The sequence below is a fragment of the Osmerus eperlanus genome, chromosome 15 (assembly GCF_963692335.1).
Source record: "Osmerus eperlanus chromosome 15, fOsmEpe2.1, whole genome shotgun sequence".
NCBI classification, from domain to species: domain Eukaryota; kingdom Metazoa; phylum Chordata; class Actinopteri; order Osmeriformes; family Osmeridae; genus Osmerus; species Osmerus eperlanus.
In genome coordinates, this window is record NC_085032.1 from 12,578,614 (window position 1) to 12,595,545 (window position 16,932).

At 54.1% G+C, this 16,932-nt stretch overlaps 1 protein-coding gene across 4 annotated transcripts in view; it reads left to right on the forward strand.

Moving 5' to 3' along the window:
• rreb1a (ras responsive element binding protein 1a) overlaps positions 1-16,932 on the forward strand; it is a 42,558-nt gene that overhangs the window by 22,535 nt on the left and 3,091 nt on the right. For 3 of the 4 annotated variants that reach the window (XM_062480173.1, XM_062480172.1, XM_062480170.1), the window contains 11 exons: positions 1,161-1,277; positions 1,360-1,616; positions 3,551-3,640; positions 3,953-4,116; positions 8,998-9,139; positions 9,611-9,747; positions 11,961-12,150; positions 12,278-15,107; positions 15,203-15,367; positions 15,522-16,301; positions 16,432-16,917. In XM_062480173.1, the coding sequence (XP_062336157.1) occupies positions 1,163-1,277; positions 1,360-1,616; positions 3,551-3,640; positions 3,953-4,116; positions 8,998-9,139; positions 9,611-9,747; positions 11,961-12,150; positions 12,278-15,107; positions 15,203-15,367; positions 15,522-16,301; positions 16,432-16,917 (5,356 nt within the window). In that variant the 5' untranslated portion in view covers positions 1,161-1,162. The remainder of the gene's footprint in view (positions 1-1,160; positions 1,278-1,359; positions 1,617-3,550; positions 3,641-3,952; positions 4,117-8,997; positions 9,140-9,610; positions 9,748-11,960; positions 12,151-12,277; positions 15,108-15,202; positions 15,368-15,521; positions 16,302-16,431; positions 16,918-16,932) is intronic. The other variant, XM_062480171.1, reaches the window with a different exon arrangement.

Sequence of the window (16,932 nt, forward strand, 5' to 3'; positions counted from 1 at the left end):
CAAGTGCAGCCTTCTGCTGTGAAACACCAGCAGTCACCAGCCCTCCCCCCCCTTCCTCACAGAGGTCTGGATCCCGTCTCTCCTCTCTTCATCATCCCCCCTCTTCTCTCTTCCTCCGTCTCTCCTCCTCCCCTCTTCTCGTCCTCCTCTCCCGGTCTTCCTGCCCCCACCATCTGTTGTTGTCTGTCAGAGCAGGGTGTAAGAAGTGCTGCCCCAGCAGTGGATCCTCCAATCACAGAACAGCTACGGGGGAGGGGGGAGGGGTTAAGAAAGAGGGATGGAAGGGTGATACTAGGCTAATGAAAGAAAACAAATCCAAACAAATCCACTAACCCTGAGATGTGTTGGTAACAGCCTCCTGTTTGTGTGTGTTTGTGTGTGTGTTGACAATCACTCAGCAAGAAGCAGTTTTTATAAGCTATAGTCAGAGCAAACAGCCAAATTGTTTAGTCGTTTGTTGTACAGTAAGGACAGGAACCTGTCTTCCTGTAAGTTCACCTCTTTCATCCCTTCATATTTGAACGTCAGACTTTTCTTATCTCTACCCTTCCAGCTTCAATCATGCATTCATCCTTTTTCACACACATACACACACACACATTCTGTGTGTTTCTCTCTCCCTCCCACTCTTTCTTCTATGGAGGAGGAAGTGGCCTGGTCCGGATGGAGACTTCCTGTGGGGCCATGAAACAGGAAGCAGCAATTAGGAGCCTCTCCTCTCCCTTGCTGTCCTTCCCTTCCCTCCTCTCCTACCCTTCTCTTCCCTTACCTCCTCTCCTCATCTTTCCCAACAGGTGTCTGGTCTATAAAACACTGTGTGTGTGTGTTTGTGTGTGCGGCATCCACCATAGAGGGTATATTATTAAACTCTTGTCCCCTGGGCTTTGTGCCAAACTGTTGTCTTTCTCTGACACAAGGTCACATCCTCTCCTAGCTTGTGTACTAACCCTCTTTCCTGCCCTGCATACTAGCTAGTACACACATGTAAGTGTACTTGGGTGTACTTTGACTCTACTGTGTGACTGGTGAAGCTCAGTAGTCATGTGAACACATCATGACTCAGCTGGCTGCATTACTTCCTGGAAATGTCACATGACATGCCGGCTCACTGTGTGTGTGTGTGTGTGTGTGTATGTTTGTGTGTGTGTGTGCGTGAACAGTGATGGAGACCGCTTCAGAGCGTCCAGGGGGAGGAGCCACTAAGGAGCTGACCTCACAGGAGGCGGAGCTTTCTGTGCAACAAGAGAACTCAGACTCCACACACAATGACCTTACAGGTGTGTGTTTCTATGAGACTGTGTGTGTGTGCGCGCGTGTGTGTGTGAGAAATGCTAGTTCTAAACCTCTCTCTCTCCCCAGGGAGCAACGGAGCCATGGAGGAGGAGGAGGAGGAGGAGGAGGAGGAGGAAGGAGGACTGAACCGAGAGAACGGGAGGGAGGAGATGGAAGGAGGGGACGGAGGTGTGGACCTCTCCTCCATCAACGCCATGATGACCACGGTGATGAATGCCAATCAGCTCAACGGAGTTGAAGGCCCCACCTCCGCTAGCTCCACCCCCAGCAAGACCACGCCCACCAGAGCCCCGAGCATCAGCCGCAACGCTCGGAAGAACCAGGTGGGGGGAGGGACACACACACGTACACACACGGGTGGGGGGGGAGAGAGAGGGAGAGATGAACAACTGGCTGCAGGAGAGGAACAGGAACTATTTTGACATAATGCCCTGGCTTACATCCAGCTGTGTGCGTGTGTGTGTGTTTGTGTGTCAGGATAAAGAGATGTCAAGATGTGGAAGAGCAGGTGAAGAGCCCTCCTCTCCTCTTCCCTCACCCACTCCTGTCTCTCTCATGACCCCTGCTTTAAACGAGGGGCGACAAATGGTCCTCTCCCCTCCTCCTCCCGTCCCTCCCTCTAACCCGCCTTCCCCCACCCTCCCATCCTCCTCCCTCTCTTCTGTCAATTCTCCTTTTGTCCTCTGGCCACATGGCAAACGGAAAAGTGTGTGTGTGTGTGTGTGGGGGGGGGGGGGGGGGGCAGTGGACCAAACAGGTGTCACTCAGATAAACTGTGCCAAACACACACTGTATGAGGACCTTCCTATAGTAGCGTTGCCCCTCCTGGTTCACCTGCTTCGATGTTTGAATAGCTGTGGAACAGCCGGCCTTCCTCCAGTGAGAGAGCAGGATTACAGCACGTTATCCTGCACATTATGTCAGACTATCATTTGAGGAGTAGACCTTGCTACACAGATTTAGCATCATAACGTGTGTGTGTGTGTGTGAGCGGCGAGATGAGAAAAGAATCTCTGAGGTCTGGAATGTTTACATCTCTGAGGTCTGGAATGTGCCTCGTGCATTATTTCCTGTTACAGGCCTCCCAGACAGGAAAGGGAAGTGTTTCCTAGAAACTGTGTTTGTGTGTGAGAGACAGCGAAAGAGCGAGAGTGAGACAGAGATTGTGTGTTTGAGAGAAATGTGTGTGCGGAATAGATGTGTGTGTGTGTGTGTGGGTGTGTTTAAAATGCATTGCTATACCTTGCCCAGCAGTACAGTTAATGATCAGTTGTAGTGTCAACAAGAGATGAGGAGGGAGGGAGGGAGGGAAGAAAGGAGATAGGGAGGAAAGAAAGAAAGAAAGGAGGGAGGGAGGGAGGGAAGAAAGGAGATAGGGAGGAAAGAAAGAAAGAAAGGAGGGAGGGAGGGAAGAAAGGAGATAGGGAGGAAAGAAAGAAAGAAAGAAAGAAAGGAGGGAGGGACGAAAGAAAGGAGATAGGGAGGAAAGAAAGAAAGAAAGGAGGGAGGGAGGGAGGGAAGAAAGGAGATAGGGAGGAAAGGAGGGAGGGAGGGAGGGAAGAAAGGAGATAGGGAGGAAAGAAAGAAAGAAAGGAGGGAGGGAGGGAGGGAAGGAAGAAAGGAGATAGGGAGGAAAGAAAGAAAGAAAGGAGGGAGGGAGGGAGGGAAGAAAGGAGATAGGGAGGAAAGAAAGGAGGGAGGGAGGGAGGGAAGAAAGGAGATAGGGAGGAAAGAAAGAAAGAAAGAAAGAAAGGAGGGAGGGAGGGAGGGAAGAAAGGAGATAGGGAGGAAAGAAAGAAAGAAAGGAGGGAGGGAGGGAAGAAAGGAGATAGGGAGGAAAGAAAGAAAGAAAGGAGGGAGGGAGGGAGGGAAGAAAGGAGATAGGGAGGAAAGAAAGAAAGGAGGGAGGGAGGGAGGGAGGGAAGAAAGGAGATAGGGAGGAAAGAAAGAAAGAAAGGAGGGAGGGAGGGAGGGAGGGAGGGAAGAAAGGAGATAGGGAGGAAAGAAAGGAGGGAGGGAGGGAGGGAGGGAAGAAAGGAGATAGGGAGGAAAGAAAGAAAGAAAGGAGGGAAGGAGGGAGGGAAGAAAGGAGATAGGGAGGAAAGAAAGAAAGAAAGGAGGGAGGGAGGGACTGGTGTCAGGTTACACCTTGCTCAAGGTGAGCAAGGAAGCCCTCATACCTCTCTCACTCACACACACACCACAAATATATCTATTTACTTCATGTTACACCTTCTGTTTGTGTGTGTGTTCGCAGGATGCCAAAGATGACAGTTCAGCCTTTATCTGCCCGCTGTGTGAAAAGAACTGTATGACCCAGCACGGCCTCACCATGCACATCAGACAGGTCAGCAGGCATAGTGCCCCCTGTGGCCTGCCAGTGGTACTGGCACGGCTGTCTGCTCCACACACCACCACCATCACCTTCTCTCTGCCTCAGGACAAGCACTGCTGGACAGAAAGTCTTTTTTACTTTAGTTTACTTTTTATTTACCATATCTCACTTCTCTCATCCCTTCTGTCTCTTGTCCCTCCATCTTATCTTCCTTCCTCGTTTCCTTCTCTCTGTCTTTCCTCTCCCCTCCATACACCCTTCCCCGCGTGGCTCCCTCCCTGTCCCTCCCTCCCTCCCTTCCTCCCTCCCCTCCTCTGTGTACAGCACAACTCTGAGAACGGAGCGACCGATCACTCCTGCAGTATCTGTGGGAAGGCCCTGAGCTCCGCCTCCTCGCTGGACCGCCACATGCTGGTGCACAGTGGAGAGAGGCCCTACAAGTGCTCTGTCTGCGGACAGACCTTCACCACCAACGGCAACATGCACAGGTATGCACATAGTCTCTCTCCCTCCCTCTCTCTCCACACCGTTACCTTATTTTTTGTCCCCATCCTCCTCCCCTCAGTCCCCATGCTTTTGTTTGCCTTGCCCCTCCCCACCAGCCCGCTTTAGCATATAGAGCTAAGAATGAACAGCAGTGCCGCCCTGCTGTGTTTCTGTCGACACTCCTCCTAGAGCCCTGTCTGCCCAGGTGTGTCTGCTGCCCCGCCCTGCCACATGTACAGTCCTGCCCTGACCCCTGCCCGTTCACCACTCCTGCTAGTATAGTTTAGTTATGGACCCTCTTGTGAGTCTGAAATAAAGTTTGAATTGAACAAACAGTGCTGTCCACGGTCAGCATAGCACCAGCCCTGGCCCACTCCCAATCACCGTTAGCATAGCGCTAGAACTAAACATCCAGTTCTGCTGTATTTGAAACCAGCATCTGCTATTAGCAACTGTGGCTAATTAGCGAGCTAACACGGCCCCTTCGCCTGAATAAGAACATCCCACTGTAGGATTTAGAGAGCTAATCTGGAAACAAACAAGTCTGTGTAAGGTATAGAGGAGAGGGAGGGTAGGGCCGAGAGAAAGAGGGAGATATGCAGAGGGAGAGAGAGAAAAGGGGGGCAGGATAAGAAGAAAAAATATTTGTGGAGAAAGCAAAATGGGGGTCTAAGGAAAATTTGGAGAGGGAGAGAGGGACTGAGATAAGAGATGGGGAGAGAGAGAAGCTGAAAGAAAAGATGGAGAGAGAGAAACTGAGAGAAGAGATGGAAAGAGAGACTGAGAGAAGAGATGGAAAGAGAGAGAGACTGAGAGAAGAGATGGAGAGAGAAGCTGTGGATAATGCTGGGGCCTCCTGGTCTAGTCACAGACCTACTGGTGATGCCTTGTAGGTTAGGGTGGGGAGGGGTGGGGGGGGGACTGCAGCATAGAGATAAATGACTGGGCGTTGTATGTTGGTCTCGTGTGTGCTGAGGAGGGCAGTGCCATTGGTTGCTTGTTTGAGGAAAGCAAAGCCACAGGAAGTGGGAAGATGACTTGAGAACCTCTTTAACGACACACACAGATTGGGGTATCTGCTCCCAGCATGCTTGACTGATGGCAGGGTTAAACACTAACTTCCCCTTTCGTTGTTGGGAGATTGTGTGTGTGTGGGTGTGGGTGCGTGATGGAGCCTGTGTAAAGTGATTTCATTTTAGGCCAGTGTAATAGTTGAGACATAAGCTGTTGAGCCATCTCCTTCATACGTTGAGACGGTCTCTCTCTTTCTCTCTCTTTCTCTCTCTCTCTCTCTCTCTCTCTCTCTCTCTCTCTCTCTCTCTCTCTCTCTCTCTCTCTCTCTCTCTCTCTCTCTCTCTCTCTCTCTCTCTCTCTCTCTCTCTCTCTCTCTCTCTCTCTCCATTCCTCCCCCCACCACTGGAATGAGGAGAGGTGGGTAGGATGGAATGAGAGTAGGCTGACTGTCTGTCTGTGTGTTCGCTACAGGCTGACTGGGTGTGTGTTCTTATCTGGAGCGTGCGGAACACCCTGTAGTGTTAGAAGACACTACACAGTTGGGATAGGAAAACTATATGCTCTTAGTCTGGTTCCAAGGACACCTCCAACCCTGCATGTTCTACCAGGACTACCTTCGAACAGGAGCTTGGAAACGATTCAGGCTTCAAACTGACAATGTTCCTCTGCCAGAACAGTAGTCCAAGGTAGCTAGCGTAGTGTTGTGAACAGATGAGCTGTGTGTGTGTGTGTCTGGCAAACAGGAGGCCATTTTGTGCCAAAGCATCACATGGAATGGAGACTGTTGTTGTGATGAGGCCGCTTGGTTGCCAAGGAGAGACATCCCATTATCCTATTATGGGCTGTGAATGGGACTAGGAGTAGAGGCATTGGATTGGCTGTTTTATTTGCATTAAGTCTTCAATTGTGCACTCTGAACTTCTGAGCACTAATAGAGTGAAGAAGAGAGAGAGGTGTAAAGAGTGAGTGAGAGAGAGAGAGAGAGAGAGAGAGGAGGAGGGAAGGAGGGGGAGGAGGAGAGAAAGAGGGAGGAGGAAAGTTGGTTGTGAGTTGGCATGTGTGCCCTTGGTGTGACATTGCTGCCGTGGCTGGGGCAGTGTGCTAACTGCACAGCGCCCCCTCTGACCTCCCTGTGGCGGTGCAGGGAAACGCAATCAGGATGAGAGAGATGGGAGAGGGGAGAGAGACAAGAGAGACACACCTGTTGAATCTAGGAGCTAACTACAATATGTCTCAGAAATGGACTCCAACCTCAACTCAAACCTTATCCAGCTGGTCATTCAGTAGGTAAACACATTAAATTACACAACAAGCATATAAATGCACAAATAATTATGATAATTATTGTTCTGACTGTGAGGACGATATTAAGATTTTTTTTTTTTTTGTGTTTTGAGTGGTTTTTTGTTCCTTTCTGGTGACTCAAATGTAATAATTGAGACTGTCAGAATGGATGATGAACCTTAGATTATACACAGCCCTAGTCTGGGACTAATATGGTATCAGTCTGGTATCAGGCTAATCAGGTCTCAGGTGAGTGAACAACAGCAAAAGCTCCCGCTACAAAGGGTGAGAGAGGTAAAGGGGAAGGAAGAGAGAGGGAGGGAGGGAGAGATAGTGAAATGGACAGGAGGGGGGTAGAGATGGCATGACAGAGAAAGACAGACAGTGATGGTGAGAGAGAGGAGAGGGTGGAGGGAGTGATGGTGAGACGGAGAGAGAGGGAGAGGAGTTTGGTTTCATCCTACCACATTGCGCTGACTCAGCACCTTTTGCTCTCCTCTGATTGGTCGGTCTGGGGCTCAGAGTCCACCAGCCGGGACAGGGCTGCATTCCATTCCTTCTTTCCTTCTCTCACTTGAGGGTGACGGGCTGTTAACAGCAAACCCTTTTCACCTATCCAGATGTCTTAGGATTATTGAAAAGAGAAGGAGGGCAGTGAAGGAAAAAAGGGGAGTAATGAAGGAGACAGGTTAGGGAGCAGGCTGCCTGTGTTGTAGTGTGTCCTTAGGCCCATGTGCTGTCAGGCCCCCTGTATGGGCGTCCAGAGAACTGCCTGCTATTAATATCCATCTGAGTGAAAACTGAGACCTACGATACAAGCACTGTCTGACCTTTACTCTCACGCTCAGAGTTTACACTCTGTCACACACACACACATCTGACACACACACACACATCTGACACACACACACACACACACACACATACATCTGACACACACACACACACACACATCTGACACACACACACATTCAAACACTCCTCACATACACTCATATGCACCCACAAACTCAAACAGAAACATGTGTATAGTTTAGACATGCCCTAAACTGAGAGAAGCTCACTCAAGACCCAAGCTTCTCCAACCTGGCAACCCGTCATGCACAACTCAAACCCTAGCATCACCGTGTGAACACTGATAGAATAGCACACATATGTGTTAGGTGTACACCATTCTCACACACACAACTATTACTACTGCTGTTTCTCTCTCACACACACATTAACCCCTGCCCCCCCCCACACACACACACACACACACACACAATGCCTCATGTTTGATTGCTGATACAGGACTATGTGAGGGGGAGGATATGCTGATGTTCTTGCCGTAGTCTTTGTCCTTCTTTTCCCCCCCTGTCACACACACTCTCACACACACACACCTCCTTAAATCAACTGATGGCATTTGACCTTTCACCAGAGAGAAAAGTTGAGCGAAGGAGAAGAGGGGGGAGGGGAATGAGAGTGAGCCTTTCTACACGCATACACACACACACATATATACGCACACAGGTTAAATTAATCAAAGCACCTACTCCTTCATAGATGGGTGTTTTCTGACTTCATCAGGGCCTATCTTGTTTCCTTCCGTCCTCCTCCCCTTTCCTCCCCCACTCCCTCTTCTCCCAACCATACGTTCTCCGCTCCCCCTCCCCCTTCCTCCCTCTTCTTCCTCCTCTCCCCTCTCATACGACATCCTGTCTCCTCTCAAAGATGTACTGCAGAACTCTCTCTGCCTCATGCCCCCTCCATTCCTTCATAGTGTCTTTTCACTTTGGTGTGAGGAGAAAGTAGGCGGAGAAGGAGGAGGGGAGAATGCAGCTAGCAGCAGATGGTTCTCTTCACTCTCCAGTCTAGTTGTCTGATCTTCAGAGTTGTAAACCGACAACATAGACAGATGCTAAGTAAGAGGAAGTGTTTTTGGAGAGTTTGGCTACATGAACATGGAGTCACCTCCATCTCCAAGGACATGTTTCTTCTCCTGGAAACTTGTGTTCCTGAGTCCCCTCCCCCCTGTGACTCATCCACCAATAGGCTCCTGCCCCCTGGCTTGTGGAGATGCCATCATGGTGGTGATCGCCACGGTGATGGAGATGACTTCCTCGTTCTCTCGCTCAGCCTAATGTCCTTATATGGTCATGATGAGTCGGCTGGATAATTACAGCAACCCAAACACTATTACAGTGTGTGTGTGTGTGTGTGTGTATGCGCTCGCCTGATGACCAGTTCCTTGAGGGAAGCCCAGGGATTCCCCCACTCTGTTTCACATGTTCCTGGATAATCATCTACGATTGACCTGAGCCTCTCCCAACCTGGCAACCCTTCATAGAGTAGCTCTATACCCAACCTGGCAACCCATCATTGAGTAGCTCTATACATAACTTGGCAACCCCCCAGCCGCCTGCAGGAACCCTATATCATTTTTGGGGGTGAATCACGATTTGATTAGATTCCTCCAAGAAATGATCCGAGTTTTCTCTTAAAGCTGTGTATCATCAGTGGCCTTGCTCTTACTCATTATTATCCATCTCTCTTTTGTCTCTCTCTCCATCTTCTTCCTTCCATCTCTCTTTGTCTCCCAGACATATGAAGATCCATGACAAGGACCCTGTCAGCGCGTTACCCATAAGCCCCCCCTCGCCCACTAAACGTAGACGACCCTCTGCCAAGAGGAAGTCAGGGTTGGAGGAGGAACTGGAGAGAGACGAGCCACCTAACAAGAAGGTAACACACACACACTCACATGAACACACACTCACATGAACACACACTAACACGAACACACACTAACATGAACACACACTAACATGAACACACACTAACACGAACACACGCGAACACGCACACACTCACATGAACACACTCACATGAACACACTCACATGAACACACACTAACACGAACACACGCAAACACACACTCACATGAACACACTCACATGAACACACACACACTCACATCAACACACATCAACGCTCACAGACCTCATACGCACAGACACGCAATCTCACACACATTCTCACACAAAGTTTATTCTCAGCTGGAGGAATTTGATGTCACCGTACACACATCATAGCTACCCTCCAGATGCTGTGGAGAGTCTGGGCTCCAGACACCCAGACCAGTGTGTGTGTCCTAGCCCAGGGAGGGGCTCTGTCTATGGGGTGAGGTTGATGTGACGGTGGTGTGTGTCCAGGTGCTGGAGGAGAGCCTGCTGGAGGACCTCACCAGAGGAGAGGAGGAGCCAGTGCCCTGTCCCATCTGCTTCAAGAACTTCAGCTGCAAATATGACCTGGAGAACCACATGGACACACACCCCGACACCACTCTCAGGTAGGGGAGGTACACACACACACACACACACACACACACACACACACACACACACCGACCTTGGGTAGGAGAGGTTCTCCCACACACACAAACACACATAGAGATGCCATGCACGAATACCAACACACACTCACACACACAAGGGCTGATTGATTGGAGCTGTTGGCTGAATTTATGTCCTGAAGGTCATAGTTCAACCCAGGTTCTCCAGGATTAGATGCTGACTGACCTTTTGCCTCAGACTTCTGACATGGTCCTACATCTGGTCCTCAGATAGACAAGTTAACGCTAGCTACACCAACGCCTGAAATGCTAATGCTAGCTACACCCAAATCCTGCAATGCTAACACTAGCTACATCATAACCTGCAATGCTAGCACTAGTTACACCTAAACTTGCAATGCTAACATTACCTACACCAGAACCTGCTATGCTAATCCTAGCTACATCAAAGCCGGTCATGAGAAAGCTTGACATGCTAAAGCTAGTCCTCCTACTGCTAGCTATGCCAAAAAGAATTAAACTGTAGGCTGTCGGAGCCTGGTTAGCTCTGGTTCAGGTCAGTAAGGTCAGTAGAGGAGCTGCATTCCTGGGCTGAGAACCCCCCTGCCTCCTGCTATAGGCTGAGGATGTAGGGAGGGAGGGGAAGATGGAGGGAGGAGAGAGAAGGATAAAGGAATGGGAGAGGGAGGGAGGCTGGGAGGGAGGGAGGGCAGAAAGAAAAGGATGAAGGGAGGCAGGATAAAGGAGTGTGGGAGGGAGGGAGGGAGGGAGGGAGGGAAGGGAGGCAGGATAAAGGAGTGTGGGAGGGAGGGAGGGGGCTTAATAAGTCAGAGGGGGAGTCTTCACTACATGGCCCGCACTGGGGTGGGGAGGACGTTACCATGGAGACAGCACACACAGCGCAAAGGGGTAGCCATGGTGATGCATCTCCGCCGCCACAAAACTTTGTCCAATGCCTTGCTCGCCGAACCATAAGTCACGCAGCTAACTGGCTATTAGTTTTCAAGATGTATAGATTAAGTATGAGGAAAGAGAAAGAGAAAGAGGAGGAGAGAAGGATGCTGTGCAACAGTTTATCTCGTTATTGGGGGAAGTGGTTTGTATTTAGCTGTAATCCTGGTTAATCAGGGAGCCAGAACTCTAAGAGGATCTCAGCTTCTCTGACCACAGGAGACTGGAGACCTAGACACACACACACACTTGCATAGATACCCACACAACACAAAAGCACACAGACATACAAACCTTCGCGTGCACTCGCACACACGTATGCAGTAGTTTCTCTCCAGGAAGGTATTTTCTCTGGGCAAGAGCCAAACTCTGGTATTAGGCAGTGCTCACAGTCTCGTGTGAGAGACACACACACACACACACACACACACACACAGACACACACACACACACACAGAGGCTTGCAGGCAGAGCCGAACACGGAGTACCTGGCACACACAGGCACACTCTCAGACTGGTCCACTCACAGAGGTGTGAAGCCACGGGGCTGGGAGGGGGAGAGGAGAGGGATGATGGGGATGGAGGGTGAATAAGATGTTGGAGGAGGAGAGATGGAGGGAGGGAGGGAGAGAGGGGGAAGGAGAGAGAGGGAGAGAGATGGAGAGAGAGAGAGAGGGAGGGAGGGGGAGAGGGAGGGACGATGTATTGTGAAATATCAGGGAGGAGAGACTGGCGGGTGCGATGTAAAGATGTAGGGATGGGGGAGAGATGGAGAGGATAAGGAGGTTACAGAGACAGGGGTGGAGGTGGGTGATTAGTGTGTGTGTGTGTGATTTTGTTAAAGCTGTGTGTAATCTCCTCAGACGCCTTGTCAGAGCGTTGTGGAGGGTGGGGGGGGGGTCAGAATAGGTGCAGGGTAATTGTGTGTGTGTGTGTGTGCGCGCGCGAACGGATTCGCTTGTGTGTTGTTGGTGTGTGTGTTGATAAGAGGCTGGCTGTGACAGACAGAGAGCAGCTGTCTCTTCTCAGCGCCTAACGAGTCTCAAACCAGCACTGCCATAGGCCACAGTGGGGTTATCACACACACACTCACATGCTCTCACACTCTCTCTTTCACACACACACACACACACACACACACACACACACACACACACACACACACACACAAAAACTCAGTTCTTGTAAAAAAATGTTAAAAAAAAACCTGTCACCATGTTCCCAGGGTGTTAAAGTCAATGCTGCCCCCCTGTGTCTAGGTGTGACCTGTGTTGCATCTCGTTCCGTACCCACCGCGGCATGCTGCGCCACAACGCCGCCATCCACAAGCTGCTGCCCTCTGACCCTAGCGGACGCCCCTTCATCCAGAACAACCCCTCCATCCCCACCGGGTTCAACGATCTGGCTTTCATCGACTTCTCCTGCCGCAAGTTTCCCCACATCGCACAGGTATTACACACACACAGACGAGCATGAACTCATGCGTGCGCGCACACACACACACGCTGTTACTGAAGACGCATTCAGTTGAATTACTGTTCGCCTCATATTCCTGTACTTGTTGTCCCCCTCCCAGGTGTGGTGTGAGACTAACCTGCGTCGCTGCACTTCCAAATTCCACCGCTTTGTCTGCGAGTCATGTGACAAAGCCTTCCCCCTCCGCTCCGCTCTCGACCTCCACAAGACCACCACCCACGAGCAGGAACCTACTGCCCCCACCCCCACCCCCACTCCTGCCATAACTACCCCAGCCACTCATGACGCTAGTGAGACCTCCGACCCGGAAGTCCCCTCAGCAGAGGGCCTGCCCCCTCAGCAGGCCAACTTCATGTCATCCCTGGGGCTGCAGCACGTGTCACAGGTTAAGCCCCTCCCCTCGGAGGAGGCTGAGCGGCAGGCTCAGCTGGACAGCATCAAGGTGATCCACGTGGAGCCCCCCCTCTCCTCCCTGCCCCAAGAGGCTGCGGCAGCATACCTGGGGGGCCTGGCTGGCCTGGGGGGCCTGGCAGGGCTGGGGGGGCTGGCGGGGCTGGGGATGCCCCTCCTGGAGGCTGTGGCCTCCTCCTCCTCCTCCTCCTTCCAGGCTCTGTCCCAGAGGGAGGCCCTCAGCCTGCTCTCCCTGCAGCCCTTCCAGGGAGGCTTCCTCCTGCAGCCGGAGGGCAGCGCCGTGGCCAAGCCCGTCCGTGGAGAGGGCGGGATCATGGAGCTGGCTGACATACAGCAGATCCTCAAGGTGGCTGCCGCCGCGCCCAATCAGATGGGGCTCCTCCCACCACTGGCTAAGGCGCCTGGATACAGTGGAGGGCCCCCCCCGGGTCATGGTCAGAAGGCCATGCCCCCCCTTAAGCCCAAGCCCCTGGTGACCCCTCGCTCCAGCCTGATGGCCTCCACGCCGCCCCCTCTCCAGAGCACCCAGCTGGCCTCCCTGGGCTGCATCAGCCCCAGCCTGCCCCCACCCACCCCCAGCCACCTCCACAAGACCCCCCGCCAGACCTCCTCGTCCTCTTCCTCCACTTCCTCTCTCGGAGGACAGATGGAGGCCGAGTGCATGGGCGACGCCCACATGCCGCCCGACTCGACCGAGACGCAGATCAAACTGGAGGAGGCGGGGGGCCCGGGCGGAGCGGGCGGAGCCGGGAAGAAAGCGGGCAGCGGGAAAGGCGCGGGAGGAGGAGGAGCCAAAGCCATGTACCCGTGCCGCTTCTGCGACCAGGTGTTCGCCTACTCCGGGGTGCTGCAGGCCCACATGCGCTACCACCTGGGCATCCTGCCGCACCAGTGCAACATCTGCGACTACGTGGCGCCCGACAAGGCCACGCTGATCCGCCACCTGCGCACGCACAGCGGCGAGCGCCCCTACGTCTGCCGCGTCTGCCACTACCCGTTCACCGTCAAGGCCAACTGCGAGCGCCACCTGAGGAAGAAGCACGCCAAGAACTCCCGCAAGGAGATCGAGAAGAACATCAAGTACGTCACCGCCACCACCGGGCCCGGCGGGAACGTCACCACGACGACCACCACCCAGGAAGCCCTGGAGCTGGGCTCGTCGGGGGAGACGCTGTGCCGGTTCTGCGGCGAGGACCTGAAGACGTACCGGGCGCTCCAGATCCACCTCAGGACCCACAACGGCTGCCAGAGGAAGCCGTTCGAGTGCCGGCGCTGCGGAGCGGCGTTCCTGGCCAAGAGGAACTGCATCCACCACCTCCTCAAGCAGCACCCGGAGGTCCAGGAGAGGGAGATAGAGGAGCACATCGCCACCCTCATGCCCGCTGCCACCACTGGCACCACACTGGTCCCCAACGGCCTCCCCCCAGCCCCCTCCTCCTCCTCCTCCTCCCTGCACTCCTCCCTGCCGGCGGTGAAGGTGGAGGACCTGAGCGTGTACCAGGTGCCGGGGGTGCTGGACCAGCCCCTGGACTTCTCCAACAAGAGAGGAGGTGGAGGCGGGGGGAGCGAGGGCAGCAGTCTGTCTGGCAGCCTGTCGGAGTCTCCTGGGATCAAGATGGAGGCTCTGTCCCCCTGCTTTGACGCTCCGCTGGACCAGCCCATCGACCTGTCCATCCCCAAACACCCCAGAAAGAAGCTGCGCACTGAGGCCCCCTCGGGAGGGGACAGGAGGGAGATCAAGATGGAGCAGAGCTCCCACAGTATCCTGGAGCTCCAGCTGCAGGGGGGGGATGACAGAACAGCGCCCCAGCCCGGCTGTTACCAGCACCCCCTCAACACCAGCCTGATTGCCTCCGGACGAGGCCCCAGACTCAAGCCTCTGCTGCCTAAACCAGCATCGTCCTCCTCATCCTCGAAGGAGCTTCCTCCCCTGGCCTCCATCGCTCAGATCATCTCCTCTGTGTCCGGACCTCCAGCTCTTCTGAAGAGAGAGGCCAGTCTGGACACCAAGCTGCCCAGCGGCCTCACCCCTATCCTGGGCACCGAGGCGGCTGAGCTCCATGGCGGAGGGCTGGAGAATCCTGACCGGGCAGCAGCCCCAGGCGAGGACACCATCCAGCCACCAGGGGGCACCACTGCCAAGAAGAGAGGCAGGAAGAAGGGCAGCCACGTCGGACGGCCCGCTGCGTCCGCACACCCCAAGCCTGAGCCTGGCATCAACACTGGCAGTGGCATCGACTTGGAGTCCAGCGGCGAGTTTGCCAGTGTGGAGAAGATGCTGGCGACCACCGACGCTAACAAGTTCAGCCCCTACCTGCAGACCGGCATAGGGGAGCATGTAGGCCGGAGGGAGGGAGGAGAGGAGAAGGAGGGGCATGAGGAGAGTAAGCGCTCTCCAGGGGCAGCTAAAGGAAAGAAGAACGCCTACTCTAACTCTGTGCAGAAGATGACCTGCCCCTTCTGCCCGCGAGTCTTCCCCTGGGCTAGCTCTCTACAGAGACACATGCTCACACACACAGGTGAGACTCGCACACAAATAAAAGTGCGATTGTTGCTACACACACACACGCACCCGCGTGCTTGACGCTAACTTTGTTGTTGTTTTGTTTCCCAGGCCAGAAGCCATACCCGTGTCCCAAGTGCGACGCCTTCTTCTCTACCAAGTCGAACTGTGAGCGCCACCTACTGAGGAAACACGGCGTCACCAACCGCTCACTGCGGCGCAACGGCTCCGTGGGCAAGGGCAAAGACGGGGATGACGGCTCGCACGACAGTGGAGGTGAACACACACATCCACACACACACACACTCACACACACACACAGGCACATATACGAGTACACACACATGTACTTTCAATTACCAGACACATAATTACACACACCCAACTCACGTTTCTAAATCAATGGCTCTTCTTCCTCTCCCTGCTTCAGAGAGCCAATCAGATGGTGAGATGGGGGGCATGGAGGCTGTGGATCTGAGCAGTGGGGAGCAGGGCCAGAGACCAGGCTCCAGGAGCAACCTGGACCTGGGCCACGAGGCCCAGCACGGGGCAGCAGAGAGAAGAAGCGGCCCTGGTCACAGCCACAACCAGTCGAGCCTCCACACTGACGACGAGGACTCCCAGAGTAACAAAAGTCTGGACCTCAACTTCGCCAGCAAGCTCATCGACTTTAAGTTCTCCTCCGGGGGTGGTGCCGAGGCAGGGGGCCAGAACTCCCAGTCCTCCTCTTCCTCCTCTTCGTCATCGTCCTCGGTGGCGGGGGAGGAGCTGGAGAGAGCCGGCCAATTGCAGGAGTCGGAGGTGAAGCTCAGCTGTAAGGTGTGCAAGAAGAGCTTCCGCTACGCCGCCACGCTCGCCCGCCACGAGAGGGCACACCTGTGCGAGGGGTCGGAGGTCGGGTTCTCCCTGAACTCCTCCGCCACCGTCACGCCACCCGCCGAGGACGAGGAGCTGGAGGAGGACGATGACGAGATGAAGGGAGACGGGGAGAGGGGGAGCGAGGGAGGAGATAGCGACTCGGAGGGGGAAGAGAAGGAGAAGGAGGAGCGAAGCGACGAGGAGGAGGGCGGGGCGTCGGAACCAAAGAACAGCGAGGGAGAAGCCGGGGGCGGAGCCGGCAAGGCGGACAAGAGGAAGAAGATCTGCAACGTCTGCAGCAAACGCTTCTGGTCTCTGCAGGACCTCACCAGGCACATGCGCTCACACACAGGTACACACACGCCAACAGCACTCAAGTACGCACACACAACAGCACCACACACACAAACAGATATGCACACACACACACACACACAGATGTCTGTGCTGTTTTGACCCTCTCTCCCCTCCCGCTCCCCCAGGTGAGCGTCCGTACCAGTGCCAGGTGTGTGAGCGCACCTTCACCCTGAAGCACAGCCTGGTCCGCCACCAGCGGATCCACCTCAAACCGCGCAGCGCTGAGGGGCTGGACGCCGGCGATGCGGCTGGCTTGGGCGTGGCCGACGACGAAGGCTACAGCGGGCGCTCGGGCAGCGAAGGGGAGTTCACCCCCACCAGCACCTGCCCCCCCTCGGAGAACGAGAGCGAGGGCCTGAGAGAGGAGGGGGGGGAGCACAGTCCACAGAAGGAGAGGCCCCAGTTTGGACCAGGAACCCCAGCCAGTGAGCTAGTGACAGAGTTTGAACAGCACTCGGAACCACCTTCAGAACCAGAGCTGGAGCCGGCTGAGCATGCTTCTGAGAGTGGGTCTGTGGAGGAAGCCTTGGAACCTGCCGCAGACACACCCACTGACCCAGAACTCTCCACCGACACAAGTGTAGAACTCGCTGCAGACACAGCTGCGGAAGGTTCTGCAGACACAG